This window comes from Microplitis demolitor, chromosome 1 (assembly GCF_026212275.2).
Source record: "Microplitis demolitor isolate Queensland-Clemson2020A chromosome 1, iyMicDemo2.1a, whole genome shotgun sequence".
NCBI lineage: Eukaryota > Metazoa > Arthropoda > Insecta > Hymenoptera > Braconidae > Microplitis > Microplitis demolitor.
This window is the reverse complement of record NC_068545.1, coordinates 18952381-18974131: the sequence shown is the minus strand read 5'-3', so window position 1 is coordinate 18974131 and position 21751 is coordinate 18952381. Positions and strand designations below refer to the sequence as shown.

The window sequence follows — 21751 nt, the reverse complement described above, 5'->3', positions numbered from 1 at the left end:
TTGATTAAATTCTCTACAAAAAATGTCTCATTACATTTTTATGTACATCCAATTATTTGGAGGCTGTGGCGACTTGAAGTAAAAATTATTTTTTTTTTTTTTTAATTGATGTCATTTTATTTTCACTATAACTTCTAAACTATCAGAGATACGATGACAAGCTTTAAGACCTTTCTTTTAGCAAATTAAATTTCCTACAATTTTTATTTCAAAAATTTTTTTCTAAAATCAGTAGTTTCGCTAAAAACCCTGTATAATGGAAAATGAATTTAATTTTTCATGTTCACATTTAAATTAAAGATTAATTTTGAATTTTTATTGGCGCGAAACAAGGTAGAAGTACCATTTGTTACCACTGCTCCATTTCCAGACAATTATAACTTTATTTTCATTAATAAAAAAGTATAAAATATAATTTCCTGTTAAAGTGACATAAAAGTATATTTGTATACATTTTAAAAATTAATTGTCATTGTGTCTTTTAAAAATTAATTTATTTAAATTTTTAGTGGCTAAAAACGGTACCTCTACTCTAAATATTTAAAAAAATAAATTGGATCCTTCAGCTAAACAATTTTTTTCATATTTATCACAAAAAGATAAAAACGTCATACTCGGATGTATAAATTGTAGTGTTTGTACGATCAATACTTTTAAAAAGGTACATACAGACATAGATTTGAGAATTATTTTGGCAGATTGTGTATTATAAAAGGAAAACTTAAAATGAAAAATGAGGTTGGTAACCCCAGCAACAGAATTCTAAGTGAGTCAGAGACTTACCGGATATGGTGTGGGGCATCACATTGTAACCCAGGTACTCTCTGCAGTATGTATTTATTATTATGTACTTCAGTAGTTGTCCGTAATTTATTTCATCGCAAACTTCTTATAACCTTTATTTTATTCTTATATTTTATTTATAAACATTTTAGTCTAAATCGATTTAAATATGTTCAATGTTGCAACATAAAGTAAATCAACTAAAGGTTACACTAGTTATTTTGCTAAAATCCAGGTCTAGAGAAAAAGTTTCCCAAGAGATTAGACTTGACTTCATTGTTTGCATTGTCTCGTTACAAATCCCCAGAACACCGAATTCTGACCGTAACTTTAACACAGTGTACTTACGATCATTTAAGAATCCCTACATTAGCATTCACCCTTCTTCTTCACATAGCGCCATTTCATGATCAGGAGTGCTCACGTGTTTCATTGAATTACTTTTTTTTAACATTTACAATCACAGATTTTGTTGAAAAAAAAAAAAAAAAAGAAAGAAATTGTACATCATCTCGAGTTAATTTAATGTGAAATCGGGTTATGACATTCATGTCCCGGTATTAGTGCTCTATTGTGACTAATTTTCCTGTGCGGTAGTCCAATAATTTTGTTGGTTATTTAAATGATTAGACAATTCAATCAGTAATAATCGTTGTGTGTATCCTTAAGTAAACGTAACAAACAGGATAAATTATTGTGTACATGTTAAAATAGCTGTTTTGTTTTGAATATTGGAACCTTGCTATTGACTGGCATATTAATTAACGCTGTTCTATTGCCATGTATTTATCTCAGTGAGTATTCATCGACAATAAAAATAATAATATTAATAATTATTACTGAGGTTAGGATTTTTTAATTTTCTGTATATTTTCTGTATAGAAAATAGTTTTTCTTTTTTTACTAAAGAAATTAAAATCTTAATAGATATTGTTTAAAAATAAAAGTTAATAAATTTTTCTCATGAAATTTCAATAAGTGAAATCTGGGATTTGAATTTTTTCAAAATTGATTTTTTATAATAATTATTATTATTATTATTATTGGGGTTAGAATTTTTTGATTTTTTATATTTTTTGTGCACAAGAAAAAATCATTTAAAAAAAAAGTCTTGTAGGTATTCTTGACCAAATAATTTAATTTATTTAAATTTGCAATAGTTTTTTTACAAAAGAAATTACATCTTTATTAGTAATTATTTTAAAAAAGAGTTTCTTTACAAAAAATAAAATATTTTATAAAAAAAAGTTAGTAAATTCTATCAAAACTTCTACGATCGAATTTTGGCGGTAAAAATTTTGATAAAAAAATTTATCAATTTTTTTTTTTTTTTTTTTTTTTTTTTTTTTTTTTTCAAATATTTTATACCATAGTAAATAAACTCCATTTTCAAAAGTAATTACTATAATAAATATTGTAACTTTTTCCCTGAAAAATCAACTTTATCAAATTATAAATAAATAAATTGCATAAAAAATTGATTTCTTTTATAAGAGTAATTTTATATCTATATTTTTTGGCATTTCCGCCATTTTGGCATGATGATAGGATGGATGGTGCGATGATCGGGAAAAGAGAAGAACCGAGAGTACAGTACAAGTATATAGCTAATGTAAGCTTGTGGTGGCAGCGTTGGTGGTGGTTATATACACACATATATATATATATATATATATATATATATATATATATATATATATATATATATATATATATATATATATATATATACATAGGAACGATACATACTCAGTTTAAACTACACAACTCTACAATGTGTACATTAGATGCATATCGTTTTCTCTCTTCGCCATCTCTTCGCTCAGACATATAACATATATACATATATGTTTACATATATATATTTACCTCTATACAGTTGATTTCGTTTACCTAAGTCTCGGCTGGTTCTCTTGTTGCCTCCATTTCGCTCATAGTATCTCTCGATCTCTTTGGTGCACTCGAACTTGCCAATAAAACGAGTCTTGTGTGACGTAGATCGAAAGCTCGATCGACTTAAAACCTTATCTTCACCAATATCCCTTATTTCATTTACTTTTTTAAAATTATTATTTAACCAACCGATCTTACAGATATTACTACATGTAATTTACGTCCGTAATGACAATCTATTAAAAGATTGAATATAAATTTATTAATAAATGTCCTAAAATAATTAACGATCGATAATTCTTATTGAATTCTGGAAACGTAATAACTATTAAAGCTAAATGTGTAACACGATTGAGACTATTACGACTGAATATACAATTTTTAAATTAACAGCAATTATATCACTGATAATCATAATTTAAAAACAAGGAGGGATAAATTTGATTTTAAAATTAAACTCATTCAGTAAAGTTTGTTTATATCGCTACATATATATTTAAACATTGTGAAAAATAAGTTATTTAAATGATCAATCTATAGGTAGATTGTTATCATATAAAACCTAATAATACTCAGATAATCCGATGACATAAAAGTTATTGTGAGTCGTTTACATGCCGCGGTCTATTAATTCCCTCATTGGCTCTGCTCTCTTAGTCAGAAATAATAATTCCGCGATTGAGTGTGCATATCAATTCACCGTCAATTCCACACATCTCAGCACGCGTCCATGTTAAAGACCAATCCAGTGCTGAGAGATATCCACCACCATAAACTTGTCTTCACTCCCTCATTCTCATCCTCAACTTTTTATCCTCATTTATATGATACTCATACTCATACTCATACTCGTACTCATTTTCATCACCGATGCTCTTTATACATATATAATAAATATATGCGTATTGTAATATCGGGGGTGTCCAGTGTACATACAGACATATAAATATATTCAATACGGAGTACAGTGTACTCCAAGAGCCCGAGAGTATAGATATGTAGATAGTGGCGCAGGTTATATTCATAGTCGGTCGACGTCGTCGTCGTCGTCGTCGTCGTCGTCTGGCCGTGGTCTCTTTCTTCCTCAGATTCCCAACTCGATGTACTAATAAATCTATATTCTCATCTCACTTGCCCACACGTTTTCTGCGGCGCGCGAGGCGGCGTGATGGTCGAGCGGCCATTTTGATAATCTCTCCCACCTCTGGTCGCACGCCACTTTCCCCTCTCGTTACATACACCCACACACACACTTGAAGAAACACACACACCCACACAGACACACATTTTACAAACCCCGTCTTTCTCTCATTCACAATCTTCTCTTTCCCTCTTTCTGACAGAGTTTACTCCCGTCTTGTCAGCGTACACCGTCGCTATTTCGCGCACGTGTGTGTCTTGTCTACGTGCGCTGTCTGCTCTGTGTAGTAAGCTTCAAAATGTATATGTAGATATATATGTACTTTATTTTCCCCTCACTACCATCTCTTGCTATCTATTTGGTACCTTTGTCTCGCTCTGTATTCAGCTCAGCTTTTTCCTCATCATACAAAACTGTCTCGATCTTTCTCACTCGTACTCTCTTACACACTCACCAATTTACCAATATCATTTTGTTACATTACTACTACACTCTAATACTTTCGTATAGTAGTAGTAAACCTCTAAAGTAGTTGTGTGTTTAGTGTGTGCGTGGTTCAGTCGCGACCGGAAAGTGCCAGTTTCTCCTGAGCTCTAATCGCCTCGTTGCGCTTCCAATGCTGGAGAATCGTGACAGTTTTCTATTATTATTTGAATAGTTTGTAAAAAAAAAAAATTTTTCTTATCAATTCCAAATTAAAAAAAAAAACATTAACTCTAATAATAAATGATCATGTTATCAAACACGACGCAGTAAATGTCAGTTTGTTATGATTTTAAGATCCTCAATAATGGAGCAATGTCAATGTATGTAAATAATTGTTTATCATCTCGAGCACTGCATTACATCAAAAGAATTTGACAACACCAGTACGGGTTTTAAAATAAAAAAACATTTTTTTTTAATGTTCACACGAACATGTCGATGAAAAGACCGCCGGTGTTTTGAATCTGTGGACAGTCATCTAGTGTGAGTTATATATGTATAAACATATATACATATATATACGCATGTGGGAAAAATTGATGACGCGCGCGCATGATTCGTCTTTACGATCAATCAGTGTGCGTGTATGGATGTAAATACGCGGGTATTTTTGTGTGTTTTCATCGTATTTTCGTCGTAGTCATCAGTTGTGTACCACATATCTCAACGTAAGACGTAGAGGTGACCTTTTTATAAACACACACACACACTTAGATATTTTTTAATTCGGTATATGCGCGCAATTTGTGTTAAAACTTGAGACAACGATAACAATCGTGTTGTACAATTGACAATAATAATATTAATTATTATTATTATTTTCTTGATATTGATATTGATATTAATATATATTTGATGGACATTTATTTAAATACCGAGTGTAATTTAAATTCGCGTATGTGTATTAATGTATAAGTGACGATATGATGGTTATAAAGTAGAGAATAATAAGAATAATAAATAAATGAAATGATATAAAAGACATAATGTGTGCATGTGTGTACATGTGACATATACGTGCCGGAGTTTTTAAATAAAAAAGCGACGTGGTTGCGTTGAGGCGCGCGTTTCCGGATTAGCCGCTTCCTCGGGGCCACGTCGTTGACGTGAGCTAGTTGTTGTAGTAGTGCGCACATTTAATTAAGTGCTGCATATGCACAAGTGTGTATATTTTGTAGTGCACTGCTTCCGGAGGGTTTTTATGCACCAGTGATATTATAGATTACAATTTAAGCATGAGAGTACAAAGTTTTGTTGAGTCGTTTAACTTTGTCTTGCTGTTCTTCTTTTATTTCTACTTTTTCTTTGTCTTCTTTACCACCGCCACTTTTTCCACCTACTCCACCACCACCTTCATCTCTTCCTCCTTCACCTTCTCCTCCTCCTTTTTCTCCATCTACTCTTTCTTGTTCTTATTATTATTATTATTATCATCATCATCCCACTTCTCGGTCTTCTTTCTTTTGTTGTCAAAGTCGCCAAAGACAATTGTGATAAATGATTGTGATGCGTCAAGATTATATTTGGATATATTAAAAAGTCCGTCACGCTTTTAAATTCCTGGTGAGTCTGCAATTATAAATAAATTAATTTTTAATTATTATTTGGGGTAAAAAAAATCAGTACTAATACTGGGTTCAAATTTTTTGTGACGACAGATAAATTTTGAGTCGGCTATTTATTGAAACAATAAAAATTTTCGCGCACGCAACAGCCTCATCACATATGTTCATATATATATGTATATGTACGCGTGCTAAACAGCTTACAGTGCAAGTTGATCCGGCATCTTGCTTATTTTTGACGCATGCACAAGTTGCCAAGTTTACCAAGCAGATATGGAGAAAGAGGTCGCTCTTTTATGCGTCATCATGATTGGTTGTTGGTAGCTGACCTCGCGCAGCTCGATAATAAGCCTTCGCTACAATCATTGCCTCACTATTCCGCCCGTTTCCTATATGTAATAATATCTTTGTATATATATTTGTCTTTTACAACATAATAACAACAAAAACAATGTGTAATAACCTGGCATAGACTAGTAATTTACGCGGGTAAATTATTGTTTGTTAAACTGATGATCGCTATATAGCACGTGGGTTTGATAGTCACGTTGTATCAATTGTCGCTTTTATTTATGCAGCGAGCAAACTGTTCTTCTTTTAAAAACTTTTTAACTCGCTTTGATACTTAACTCAGTTGTTAACTTTCACATTTTACTTTACTTTGAGCTTTTATTTATTTAAAATTTATTTTTTTGATCTATTGTTTGCGTGAAGATAAAATAAGCTGCGTTAAAACTCGGTCGCAAAAGACACTAGACGACGTTTTAGTTTATAATAGTTGCGCAAGTTGGTTTAGAGCACGTGCCTAGAATCACGTACATGCATATACACATGCATATACATGAAGAGAGAAAGAGAGAGAGAGGGAGAGACAGAGAGTAGGTGAGGGTGTATGCATTGAATAAGTGAGTAACGGTCTAGTAGTACATAGGGTTGAACACTGTTGAAGGAATAAGGTGAAGGGGGGTTAAATGTGCAAGTGTGACGACACTTGTGTGAGGGGAAATGCGATAAGCCGATTGCCAATGCTCGTGGGTTTGCTAGATATCGATCGAAGGTTAATCGTCGTAACACTCAAAATTATTATTGTCATGCGGGGTTCAGTGGCTTCACTGTAATAGACTTTCTATTACTTATTACTACGATATCTAGATATATACATATATTTAGTTGTAGTAAACGTTAGAGAGTACTTTTGTTTATTATTGATTGTAACTAAAAAAATATTTATTTATGTAAATAAATAATTAGCAATTATCAAATATATATATTTAATTATTGTAATGTCAAATTAAATTTCGCTCTATTAGTAAAGATAGACGCGCGTGTATGAACTTGATAAGGTCATGGTCGCAGATTTGTGATTACGAATTTGCAAGTAATTTCTGCACTGAGAAATTACGTTGGGTTTCTAGCATAATTTCGAGAGTTGAGATTAAGTTTATATAATTGTTTTTAATAAATATGTATTTATAAATGGTATTCTAAAAGTTGTCAAAGTTTTCAGGAAATTAAATGGATGTGGTTGAATAAATTTTGCGGAATCACTGAGACGTTAAGTTGAGAGAGAGCTGGTATTAGTTTTGAATTGCAAAGAGCTTTACTTGCTATTTAGTCTACAAAGAAAATTTATAATACCCAAAACACAAGTTATTTTTTATTGGATTAGATTTTTCTTTTCTATTTATCAATCCTTGCTTTATATTGTTATCGTTTGTTATATTTATCATTGGTCTTAAATTTAAAATAAATTTAAAAACCGCCAGTTAAATTTAATAGTTTCATGTTGTGTAAATAGTGTTTTTTTTTTTTTACATGACTTAGATACTGATAAAAAACGTTAACTGTAGTCATTAATAACAAAGTCCGGGTGACATTGAGACAACAAGCTGGCAAATTATTTTTATTATTCAATGACAAATGCAAAAATATTTATTAATTTTTAATTTAAATGAATTGGTATTGTGTTGTTATATTTACTATCATTTACAAAAAATATATACAATTAAATTAAAAATTTTCGAGGGAAAATTGTCGGTAATATGCATGAGTGACGTTATAACTGTGTCAGTATGTCAGTGTCGAAGTCGACCTACGTCTATGATTCTCGATCTCACGATCATTTGATCGTATAGGTCGCGAGTGCACAAGAGAAATCTAAAAAAAAAATAACAATAATAATACCTAAAGAAAAGCAACAGCAGAAATTACATAATAACATTTAAGTGATACAAGTAATACTCAACTTACATAATTTTTTTTTTAAATCAAAAAAGTTCCACAAATTTCCATTTGAATTTAAAAAATAAATATGAAAATTTAAAATTATTTATCAGCATTGTTTTATTTAATAAAGTAAATGAAACTAATCTGGGCTTAATTATATTACAATTAATTAGTAATCATTAGTAAATTATATGATAGAATAAAATAGACAAGCAAATGAGTATGACTACTATATATATGAAATATTAATTTGTGTTACAGCGTGGACCGGGACCGGCTTCGAGAGCGTGAGCGGCAGGCACGCGCGGCGATGTCGGTCCAGGCAGAGCAGGCCGCAGCAGCCGGAGGTCCAGAGAACTGCCACAGCCACCACAATCATGGCCATCACCATCATCACGCTAATTCCCACGTGTCTGCAGCTGCCTCGCTCTTCCGCGCCCCCGTCAAGGTAAATTTTCATCATCATTATCATCACCATCATCAGTATCATCATCATCATCATCATCATAATATGTCTCGTATCACTTATTCTTACAACTTACATTTAACATAATGTGCTTTCACACACAATAGACACGATTATTACAACACAAACATTGTCTTCCTCTACTTCCACCTACGCGAACATTACAATTATTTTATCTCTTTCATCATATCATAATCATTCTCTTCATCATCTAATGTAATATACATATACATATATATAGAAGCTATTCTTTACTCTATATGGTTTAATTAATCGATTTCGATCGAGTTATTCAGATTCAACAGGTGTCACTCAAGTTTCTTAACCTTTTAATTTGACGAGTCATTTACTTTATTCTTCAGCTTTTAAAAAAATTATTTCAAAGAAAACTACATTAATTACATAAATTAAATACCCTTTCGTCTTACTATTAATTTAAATAACGGTATTTAAAATTCCAACTGCAAATATTTCAAAAGAAAGGGAGTTGTAGATTTTTAAATCTTATTTCCTTTCAAGGTAAAAATAAAATAAACCGTACATAGGTTCAAGTGTATTTAAACTGCGATGCAGTAGAAATAAAAGAGATATTAAATATCGTTACTGAAGGGGGAATTTACTGCGGTAGTTTTTTTACTCTTTGTTTGTTGGTATTGGAATATATAAAGTAAGGTGAAAAAAATTTTATTACTGAATTTTAAAATGTAGTGATCGCGAGTTTAAATGTAAGTTAATATGTTGTATCTTGAGCGCGAGTTTAGATACGCGTCAATCCTGATAACAGTTCGTTATCTATTTTTTTTATTTGTTTTTTTTTTAATAGCTAACAATACTCGTATGTCATGTATTTTATAACAAGTTTCAAGTTTTAAAATCTAATCATTAATTACCGATTCTACCCGAATTAATTTTTTTCTTTTTTTTTTTAATTTAAAGTTTCAATAGAAGTAAAAAAAAATGTATGAAAAAATGTATTACTGACACTAGATACTAATAAATATTACGCGTGAATAATTTACCTCAGTCTAATCCAAGGTCTCATTGCAGAACAAACTTGATTTCCGTTTATTGACAGCCTTGACCACTTCTCAGAGGTTGTCAAAATGAACAAGAAAATTTTAAAAGTAATAGTTTAGTTAAATATAAATAAATAAATTACAACAAGTAATAAAAAAAAAAACTAAAGTAATTTAAAAGTTGATTAGATAGTAAAGTTCGACAAACGTATTAATGTTAATGACGTACTTAAAATACATAATACACGTGTATTTTTTGTATGATTATTCAAATTTTTTCTTAAAACCATTATTTTTTGCTTATTGACGGCATGTCGCAGATACTTGTAGTGTAGTTCCTCTTGTAATGTGACGTTGCATAATTCAAATCTTTCCCTCAGTTCCCTCTCCTCCAGCTCACGACATCCACGATTGCAATACGTCACACGATGAATTTTAAGGACAACCTTGTCTATATTATTTTAGCCCTTTCAAACCTGATTTTTTGTTTTTTGGAATTTTCATGAACCGATTTTTTTCCTGTTATAGTAGGTACTACTGAGTATGGAAATATTGAAAAAGCTTTTACGAAGTTTATAATGTTCGCAAACAGAAACAACCGTTTTTAGTTACGTAAATTTTTATTTTGCTATATTTATTTAACAAAACTTTAATGTCCTCAATTGTGCACGGTAGGTTTGAAAGGGTTAGAGCATGCGCGTTTATATTTACTTTTTTATTATGTAATTTTTTTATTATTATTTACATTGAAACATTTTTGTTTTTTAAACCGAGCAATCGTTAAATATTTTTAAATCGCATACTAATTATCCGTAAAGACAAACATTTTTTTTCATTATTTGAATTTTTTCGCGCGCATTGTTAAATATTTTATTTTATTGTTTATTGTTTAACAAAAAGTGTATATATTTATTTGATAAATTTGTCGCGCCATTAAAAACTCAAAGCGTTAAAATAATTATGAATTTTCTTCAAAGTAAAGACAGCGAGTAAAAAATAGCGAGCAGTCACTTGAATATCTACATAACTCTTGAGTTGAAAGGTTGAAACAGACTTATAAAAAAAAAAAAATAATAATAAATGTACAGGAAAGAATAAGGATTTTAATGTACAGTCGTGCATGTATGCAATGGAAAGACCCAGACAGAAATAAGTAAAAAATAAGTATATATACAGGTGTGCATAGGCGAGAGAAATGAGAAGAATGGTGTTCAGGGTTGACGTCGCGACAATCCAACTATACACGATAACGTGGAGAAAAATTATTTTTTTTTTTGCTCTAGCTCTTTTTTTTACTTCTTTTCCCGCTTCCTTTGCTCTCTTATTCACTCGCTCTTCCGCGATGAGCTTCTAGTCAGGAGGGGTTGAAATCAATACCGGTGTGTGAAAGGGCAGGCGGGATAATACCTGCGCTAGCTCGACGATAGTCGCATAATTCTCGAGAAGGTGACCATTTATTCATACTTAACCCTCGTTATTTATTATTTACTCTCTTATTTATTAATACATTTTTTTATCCGTAGATATGATGCGTGTACGTGGCAATAAATAAATCCAAAGCTTTTGAATTTTTTATTAGATACGTGAAATCTGTCTGATACGTCTAGACATGTTGGTGCATTTAATAGGATGTTTGATAGACTAAAAGCAATCCGAGTATTTTATATAACTACATTGCATTAAAACAAATAGCGGGAGTCGTATTGAGAGGATTTAAAACATGAGAGAATTACCGCGAGCCCTTTTTCTTTTATTCGCGTATCAATTCGTGTGTGCTCAATATAAACATACATACACACACACGCGGATGTCTATGTACTGTCTCTCCCTTCACTTCTCTTTATTTCTTTCGCTTAAACCAAACGTCGTTAGTTTATCCATACGTACATTTACGTGGAGCTGTGCCAAAGGACAGGATTAATTAATCTCTCCAGCACATCTGGCTCCTTTGCAGCGTGTGCATCACAAGCGCGAAATCAATGCGATACCTTCTATTTAGCGTCATGTAATAAACACGACAGTTGCCACATTTATGCATAAATATATACTGGGCTTACTATATTTAGAATTGAATATAAATATAAATATATATATATATTAATGTTTACACAGTAAACATTGGGCAATACATTTTTTTATGAGATTGATTTCCTTGATTTTTTAAAATAACTAAAATTATTTTTACAAGAGTAAAAAATTTCAAATATTTTTAAATGAATTCATATAATTATTTCTTTTCATAAATTACTAGGTACTAAAATAGAACAGTGTCAGACTGGTTGCATAGTCTGGATGAGTTTCACTGCTGATATTCCTGATTAATCTTCCAAGTTTATTCCAGTCTGTCGGTGGCTAAAAGTATCTACTAGTTGCGTGCGCAGAATTTAAAATTTTTTTATCATTTTTTTTTTTTCAACACTTTTTTAATCGTCTTAATGCTCGGTCATTATTTGCGGATTCTCTCCCGATATGTTTACAGTCCAAAAGCCACAAGTGAGACGACTTGTCGAGGTTGCTAGAATTTTTTTTAAAATTGTTTTATACACAAGTAACCTTGACTTTAGAGTTTTTAAATAAATTAACAAATATATTTTAAATTAACATAAATTATAATTCTTATAAATATTATTTTTTTTTTTTAAATTATTTTAAATCTTTAGTTTATTTATTAAAATTATTTTGACAGGTTTTTATTTAGTATACACAATAAATTTATTATATCAAGATGGATTTATTACATACTTATACATACATATATATAAACGCGATTAAAGTATTTATACTAAAAATCACTTGACAATTATTTGTGTAAGTAAATTGAGCGTTTGAACTGCTAATGAAACGCTAATTGATTCTTCCCATCCACCAGCTATTGTACATTATATATATGTAAATATATATACATATATATACGTTACAGTATCCCGTCCCCTTTACAATGAGCTTACTCACACTTGCATTGCATTATAATGTAATCTTCAAAGACTTTGATATAAACTCTCGATTAATAATGATCGTTTTATCGATAACGTTTTCCTCCTCAACATCAAACGCACGGCATGCTTTTTACTACATTTATTTATTATTTTTTTAATATATTTAACAAAGAACTTAGTATGTATAATGAAATTTATTAGCTTATAAATTTTATTAACCGGCAGTAGCAATTAAATAAAAATATGTTAACGGGTTTAGTATTCTTGAGGCGTTTTAATTGTCCACCTGCCTCAGATAAGCCAAGATAAATGATTATTCGTCGATACACACAAGATTGAATGAGAAGGTGAAGTAAGGTGAGGTTAGGCGAGGTCGTGACGAACGTGAAAACCCTGACCTGGTCATTCATCCCTCCCTCTCGTTGGTAATATGCTTGGCTACTTGATCGCGTCGTGTACTTGTACGTATATATATATATATATATATATATGTATACGTATATATAGATGAATTTGGTATGTATGAGAACGCAGACATGTAGACATAAAACAGTCTGGACGTTGCGTCGTCTAAATTATTGTCCAAGGTCTTGTAGATCTCTCTAGAAAGTTTGTTCTTTAATTTTTTTTCCACCAACAAAAGTCCACTTATCTTACACTTTTTGTTACACGATCATTATCATCATCATTGTTATTATTATTGGTGTTGTTGTTGTTGTTGTTGTTGTCTTAATAACTTTATTTTTATCCAAAGAATCACGATGAATAATAATAATTATTATTAAACAGGTAAATCCTGACGCGCACGACCGAACAACTCAGCAGATCCAATCCAAGCTGGGGAACTACTCACTGGTAAAGCATCTGCTGGACGAGCCAAAGAGACTGATAGGAATTGAAGGTGTACCAGCTAGTCCAGCGCCGGGGTCGAGCTCATCTACACGTTTATCTTCGAGCACAAGTTGTAGGAGTTCGCCGTCATCACAAGAATTTAAAAAACCTGGTGGTAATGGTCCACGAACATCATCATCATCGTCATCATCATCATCAACAACCGGCTCAACTTCGAGCCATACCTCCCAGCGCGGTGGTTTTATAAAACCCGCGGATGGGAAACCACCTTATGGTGGTCGAGGTGGCTATCCCGGACAACCAGTAAAACACGGTGGCAGTAGCAACGATCACAGAAGCCACGGGATCCTTCCCGCAAAGGGTCCACCTCCGTCAATCGCTGGTAATGCCAATTCTACCGGAAACAGCGGTGGTTTAACCTCTTCCGGAAATTGTCCTCCTGCCCCTGGTAATTCGGGTAATTTGAGCAGAGTTCACGCAGCTGCTTCCAGACTCCCAAGGTTACCTCTTGACAACGTAAGTATTTTTACCTTTTTATTACAGATATACATTCATATTTATATTATACATCTCATCTTTTCCTTTTCCTCTTCCTCTTCCTCTTTCTTTATTTTATTTCCCCATCCCCCAAGTATATCATATATACATCATATATATATATTTTTATTTCATTTCACGTCCTATTTATCTTGGATTAGCTGCCTAATCACTCGTTTAATTTTTATTTCCAGGGAGTAAGACATGGCTCGGATCCAGCAGACTTGGAAAACATCCTCAAGGTAGTTATCCAGTATATTTACTTTTCGGCGGGGATTAATATATCCTTAGTTGTATGATTATTGTTATTATTATATAGAGAAGTGGGCTTTTAAGCTTGTGCACAAAGCCAAAAATAAAATACAATGCAATACAATACAATACAATAGGGAGAGCGTACGGGTTTATCGATCGCATAAAGAGACCACTTGTACGGCGATGAGTCACGCTAGTAATTTTCGTAGCCCTCTGCTCACAACGTAACGCAGTATCCCAACTAAACGAGTTACTCGTCGGTGGTTACTTGTAATGGCAAGTTGGCAGCGATACCACCCGATCTCTATGATTCATTTTGCACTTGAGCATCCTACACAATACATATATATGTGTACAACAATATAATAATAGTACCAGTAGTTTAACACGACTATAGAGCGGCCGTGAGATGACGCGTCAAGGTTGAAATCATTTTTTTAATATTGTTTTTTTTTTTTACTGTCATTAATTAATTCTTCTCGTCTGCTCAGCATCCGAGTAAGATTGCGTACAATAATAATTATTATTATTTTGTTGTATTTAATTTCCATTGTCACTGTCGCTGTTAATTGATAACGATAAAACAGCCGAGATGTTAAATAGGGTAAAGATCATATTGTATAATATTTAGCATAGGTCATTCAGTTCCGGAACAAACGGGACAAATCGGCGGTAGAGACGAAGAGGAACGGATGCGACTGCGCTGCCACGAACGCACACTCGCCCGAGCGTAGAGCATGAATTATTCTCACGGCTGCCCGTGGGAAAATACGGGTTGTGACGCCGGTAGGCATGGCAAATGCTACTGCTAATTGCGCTTCACCATCATCCAAAGACCCGTCAGATAACCACTGCTAAAAATATTTCCCGTATTGTCTGCCAGGCGTTGATTCAATAAATCCTACCAACTCTGATCATTTGATATTATGATTTAACGATTCCCTGATTTAATTATATTCTAATGAATTACTAAAGTAACAATAAATTTATTGCTCTCGGTAATTCTATAATAATAATAATAATAATAATAATAATAGCAGCAACAGCCTGCAGGTTATTTAAATTATTCATCAACATTTTGATATTATGTCAAATGGTAATTACAACTACAGTCTTCTATATATTACATTTCAATTTAGTGAACATAAACGCGCTCTCAACACGAGCAAGAGTTTTTTAATTTTAATAAACTCCGAGTCATCTAATTCCATTAATCATTCTGAAGGTTACCATAAGATGGAGTCAAGTTTAAATATGTCGCAGTCATGTGTCGCGAGGAAATTATTATTATATTACTGTACACTCTCTTAAGAATTGCGCTCATCGCGGTATAGTAGCTCAAGAGTCACTTTTGTTCTCTTGTTCTCTTATAAACTACTCTTGCTCTTTTACTTAAACGCTGAGTATTAACTAAAGACACAACATATACACTTCAGCAGGTTTATAATGCAACAAATGCTCAACAAAAACGAGATGATACGCGACGACAAGAGATTGCGGTTACCACAAACAAAGACAAGAAATAAAACAAAAAAAAGCGTACGCTTCTCAAGTTAGATCTTGTGTACGTACCTCAACTCACGGCGTAACGGGTGAGATACGGGTTTTCGCGTGCTTAGCATAATTACTACGCACGTGTGTTTATGTACCGAGTATTTAAACTCACCTGTTTGACCACGTGTCTGCAAGTAGTAGTAAACTTGCCATTACTGGCAATTGAAATTATCTTTTTTAAATATTTTACGTAATTATTTCCTTGTTTTAAATAATATTAATTTATTTAATTACTCATTCCCAGTTAAGATTCAAATCTTGCTGTTCATTTTATCCCGTAGTTTTGTGATAAATTGAATTTGTAATATGTCAATTTAAAATCTTATCGTTATTCTTTATCATAAAGCTGAGCCCCAATCGATAAATATAAAATTTAAAATTGAATAGTCCACTTCTTATAGATAACGTGTAAATTATTTAAAACCGGGATTTCCAATAAATTTCGATGGGAATAAAACAATTATAATCATAATAATATACATCTGTCAGTTGCATTTTAAAATAAATAAATTTTTGATACTCTCAAAGTTCGTAATGTCAAATAAAACTGAATTTTTTGAAAAGTTATTATTTATTTAACTGTCAATTTACTCTAAATCTTGCCTATTGTCACATTCTTTAAATAAATACAAACTAGAGTAATTATATTCAGATTAAATATCTAGTAACTTAAATACTAAATAATTAAATTATAAAATATATTAAACTTTATCTAACTAATTAACATACTTTCAATTTGTTCTCTTTATCCAATAATTGCATAATAAATTTTATTAAAATAAACTAAACAATAGATGACAGTTCATAAAAAAAAATTAGTAGCAAACTTTTATTAAAAAAATATATATATTTAATAATCAATTATTATTTTATTTCTTAACGCAGTTCATTTAAAATAAATTTTTATTTTATTTATTATTCTTAACTATTATTCAATAATAATAATAATAATAATTGTATGTTTTATATATATACTACAACTTTATACTGGTAAACAATTTTATTGTTTCTTTGTAATTTCAGGAAATGACGATGCCGCCCATACCACTTACAGCTATTGCACAGACACCAAGAAAAGAACTGGAATCCAAGTTCACATTCAACCCTGTACTAGCTAAGGTAACCAAAACTTTCATTTTTATTATTTAATACGTGTATAATAGTATTAATAATATATAATATAAAAGCAAAGCAACATCAACAATAAAAGAAAAAAAAAGCAGATCTATATCATTAATAATTACTCACTATGGCTGTCATCGTATTTTGTAAGAGCTAAAAACAATATTTCTCCTGCATATTTCACTGAGTTTATGAAACGAGTGAAATTTTAATATCTACTATCACAACTATTATAAAAAAAAAATTTATAAATTATGTAAATATCCCTTTGGTGATACTTTCTATGTTCAATTATTCAGCCGCGCGCTCTTATGCATCCATTAACCTTCATGATATTATATAACAAATAACATTTCGTAAATATAGAAACGAATGTAAATCATGCGATAGAGAGGGGAGTAAAAGTATTCATATTTATCAGGCGCAATAATTTGATATAATGAATTATTATCCCAATGGCAGGTTATAAATACCACAGTTAGTAAAAGTTAATATCGAGATTGCCCCCAATCTAGGGGTGTTGCTTATTGAAATTGATGTCTCTTTATTTTTTTCATTCCCTCTCCGTTTAATAAATACTGCATATAAGAAATATTCATAAGCCTTGGGCATAAATTAGTGACCGTTGATTTTAAATGGGGGAGCTTTGGGCTCGCTAAACTGATTTTAATTGAAGCAGAAAGAAGACAAGGCAAGGTCAATATAGTCTTAATTATTTTTTTTAAATCCTTTATATTTTTTAAATACTAAGCGCGGAGTTTATTAAATTACTTGTGCTGATTTAATAATTTAATTGGTAATCATATATAAGATTTAATAATTAATTATCATCTTTTATTGTTGCAGCTGACTGAGATACCGCCTGAACCTATCAAGCCGCCACGTAAGTTTTTGAATTTTTTATTATTTATTTAAAATATTTAAATGATTAAATTGTCAGTGAATGTGTAACTATTTATGGTAAATTTAAATAATTTAAAAATGGAAAAAAAAATACAGACAGATTACTAGTGTCGATTGGAACCTATTCATCTTGTATGTAACAATGGGATAAATTTTTTATAAAAACAAAAGGACGAGCTTTAAAAGCCAAAGAGGATGAGCGACAGAAGCTTTATTTTTTTTTTATTTGTACGGATTTTTTTTCTGATCAACAAAAGTCGCAAACATATATATAGATATATGTATAGAAGTGATAGTTTAGGTAGTAGCTGAAATTAAATATCGAATATCGATTTTGGTGAGCGATACCCCGATAGAAAATAGGGAGGGATAGACGAGGAGTGAGTTGAGACTGGAGGAGTAAACGTTGACGACCTATTTGCTTCATCACCAACAAAACTCGGTACTACCACAAATAATCTAAAAAAAAATCCATTACTTCCTAAAGATTTCTTCAGTCACTTAAATTTAAAATTTTATTATTTTGTTTTATAAATTTTGTCAAGTTTATTTAATTTGCTAGTAAAAAAAAACTTATAATAGATTTTGACATTTAAGATGTGTATTAAATATCACAAATTCGTTAACTAGTGATCGTATATAAAACTGTCAGTCACAATGAGAATACAGAGAGACATTTTATATGCTGCTTTGAGATACACGATTCTTTTACTAGCGACACTAAATTTATCCCAATTGCCCTCGATCACGGTAGCAGCTATCGCATCCTTTCCTTGTTGGTAGATGCAGTAAGTACTCGTACTAGTGGTAGCAGTATAAGCAATAGAAGCAGCACGTAATCTCATAAAATTTATACGAGTCAAGGGGATGGAAAAGATGGATGGAGTAAAAAAAAGTAAATACGACCTGCCACTCGCTTATATTATACTTATATTTCTTGAGTTGACTTCTTCCACCTGTTCAAAGCACTCGGTTACAGCCCGTGTTGTGTATACACACATGAGCAACTACGAGTGCATTGCTGTACAAGTTACTTAACATGATTAAAACACCCTTCAGCTCACTCTACTGCTCTGGGACATACTATACAGTTACTTACCTCCTATATGCTTGCTTCTTACTTTATACTGTACTCGTATTACCTTTACATGCGGTTTCTTCATACTTGTGTATCAATATATATATATCTAATTATACCGAGCAATTCGCTCCTATACGGATTTTTAAATTTATTAGCTCTAATTATCATGATTTTAGAATTTCATGTTTCAAGTAATTTGCATACAAGCAGCGGTTTTATCAGAGGTTAATAAATTAACGCAAAATAGAGTTACATTATAAAAAATTGGGAGTTAATTCGGAGTGATTATGGATTTTATTTAAATGTAAATTTAATCCGACACTCGGAGTTTCGAAGTTAAAAAAAATTCACATGCATTCGGAGTAAATAGGGAGTCTTCAGTGGAGTAATTTCAGAGGGATTTTAATTTTATTTAAATCTGCATACCCTCCGGACCGAAATTTCAATAGTACAACAAACTTCCTTTCGAAGTAAATTTATTTCCGGAGTATCAAATAAATAAACAGTCATCAGCTTTGCCTTCATTCCAGATTTAATCCGCGTTGACTCCGAAAATTTTTGGCAGTAAATTTATGTTGTATTATTTAAAGATGATTGAATTTAATATTAAATTATACTGTAAAAAAATTGCGGATTGAATGTGAAGTGGATGACTGTGAAATTTACTTGAAGGAGAGTGTATTTTAATACTAAAACTCTGAATCAAAGTGAATGCAAATTGAAATAAATTTCAGATCACTGAAAAGAAAAACTCCGAATTTACTTCGTATAAGGAGTGATTTCTATTCACTCCGAAATTTTGAGTGACTGAGTGAAGTTGGACTTAAATGAAATCCGTAATTGCTCGATTTTTTACATTGCAACAATATTACAAATTATTTTTTAATTTAAATTTAAATCAGCACTGCAGTATTATTTCTAGATAATAAATCACTTTAAAGTTTAATAAATGGATGGATACTTTAGCGCACATTTATATTCATAAGTAGTTAGTAAACAAAGAAAACTGCTAACAATAAGTAATATGTTTATAAAACTTTCAAGTCATTTTTAGTTTTGTTATATTTTTTATCAAAAATACTTTGGCAGTTTAACTTTTAAATTTACTGTATAATGAAATTACTAATCAAAAATTCATTCCGTTAAAATATTTTAGTATATCAAAGAAAAAAGGTTGAAGAAATTTTTTTAATTTTAAGCACTTGGTAACAAAAAAATATGTTTTGTCTACAATTATTAATTAACATTATTTTTGTATCTTGCCGACTTTTCCTTTCATTTGGGTGATGGTTAAATAACTAGAGAGTTTATCAAGTGCAATCCACCGTCCAGAAACTTGTCAGTTTAAACTCTCAACGTCCAAGTTCCTAGACTATCGACTTTTGCCCGCCAGAGGTTTCTGCACCATCTTCTCTTCACCGAGCCTTTTTAAATCTCCGTCAGCTTATAAACTTGCTTCACTTTTTTTTTATTACCTTTTCTCTTTTATTTTGTTAAATATAAAACTTAAATTTATTCTCTTCCACAATCCATCTTTTCCTTGACCTATAACTCGCTCCAGAAATAAATATATATAATATATAAATTCACATGAACACAGAAAAAAATTGTTGCTAAAGCAGGAGCTGTAGTTGAGGAACAATCTCAACCACGCGTGTAACGCTAATTACAGTCATCAATGCTTACTACAATATTTAATTGTCAATACATAAATATGTAATACTCTTTACTACATATTGCAGTACCCGTTACTACAATATTGTTACTGAGAATACCAATTAGTATATTACATATCAAAGGAAGAAAGTAGGACACTTCGATCCGTGTATAATTTCCAACCCGAGTCGAATGCGAGGATAACAAACACATGGATTGGGACGTTCCACCTTCCCCCGTGGTGTACATAAAACTTTTCACCAGATCTGCACCTGAAAGCTTAAATTTTTCCCCTGCAGAGACAAAAATTTGAACATTGAGGTGCAGACCTGGTGAAAAATAGTACACACCCCGGAAGAATGTAGAACGTTCCAGTCCGTGTGTTTTCCACGCAATTACCCACGCGGGAATGTCCTACTTTCCTCCCTAGGTGTGTAATGTACTAATTTCCATGCGGGTATGCTCTAAAAAATATTCAATCAGTATCCTGACAATTAGAATTTGAATTTCTCAGGATAAAATTTGAACGCGGGAAATTTAAATTGAAATGATTATTAAATAAAAATATTTTGTTTATTAAAATGGCCCTGACCCAATGAGTGAGAGGCGGGTAGGCTAGTTCAAGGCTAAACAATAGTGATGTTAAAAGTCTATCGATGCTTCTTACATGTCTTGATCCACATGCATACCAACAAGTAAACTGCACGCGACCTACTTCCTAGGTCAACTTAACTAAAGTGTACAAGTGCTTAGTTGTTGGTTGTTGGTCATGCGAGCTTGTCTCTCCTTAGCGTAGCAGTTTACAAAAGTATCCATATAATAATATCCATTGGCAATGTCATTCTGACGTTCACTCTACACCACTTGCTCATTATATTTTTATTTTATATAGACATATATAAAAATAAACATCCATACATACATACATACGCGGTATGTAAATACATATATAAAACAAGTAGTTTAGTAGTTACGTCAATTACATAAGTACATATAACTTTATTAAAATTTATGTACACGATAGCTAGTGACTGCCAAGTTGAGGTTGTCACAGATGCAGCTGGTTCAAAAACTAACAAAAAATATAATAAAATAACACACGAACGATGAGGATGAGTATGAGGACGAGAATGGGCAACGGGTGCGGAACCGGCTGGCACACGCCACCCGGTCTTTTTGCCTGTCCGCCTTCTCCTCCTCCTCTTTCTCTTTCTCTTTTTTCTTGTCGTCCTTGTCTGTCTCAGACATATCTGCAGCACCAGGCTTCAGGCACCTCTGA

The 21751-nt window shown here is 31.7% G+C and overlaps 1 protein-coding gene across 13 annotated transcripts in view; it reads left to right on the top strand.

The window, feature by feature from the left end:
* Positions 1-21751, top strand: part of LOC103577638 (AF4/FMR2 family member lilli) — a 50689-nt gene that overhangs the window by 17421 nt on the left and 11517 nt on the right. For 12 of the 13 annotated variants that reach the window (XM_053742074.1, XM_053742068.1, XM_053742062.1 and 9 more), the window contains 5 exons: positions 8356-8542; positions 13302-13880; positions 14096-14143; positions 16734-16829; positions 17679-17715. In XM_053742074.1, coding sequence (XP_053598049.1) covers positions 8356-8542; positions 13302-13880; positions 14096-14143; positions 16734-16829; positions 17679-17715 — 947 coding nt within the window. Of the gene's footprint in view, positions 1-1548; positions 1578-8355; positions 8543-13301; positions 13881-14095; positions 14144-16733; positions 16830-17678; positions 17716-21751 lie in introns of those variants that run through there. The other variant, XM_053742086.1, reaches the window with a different exon arrangement.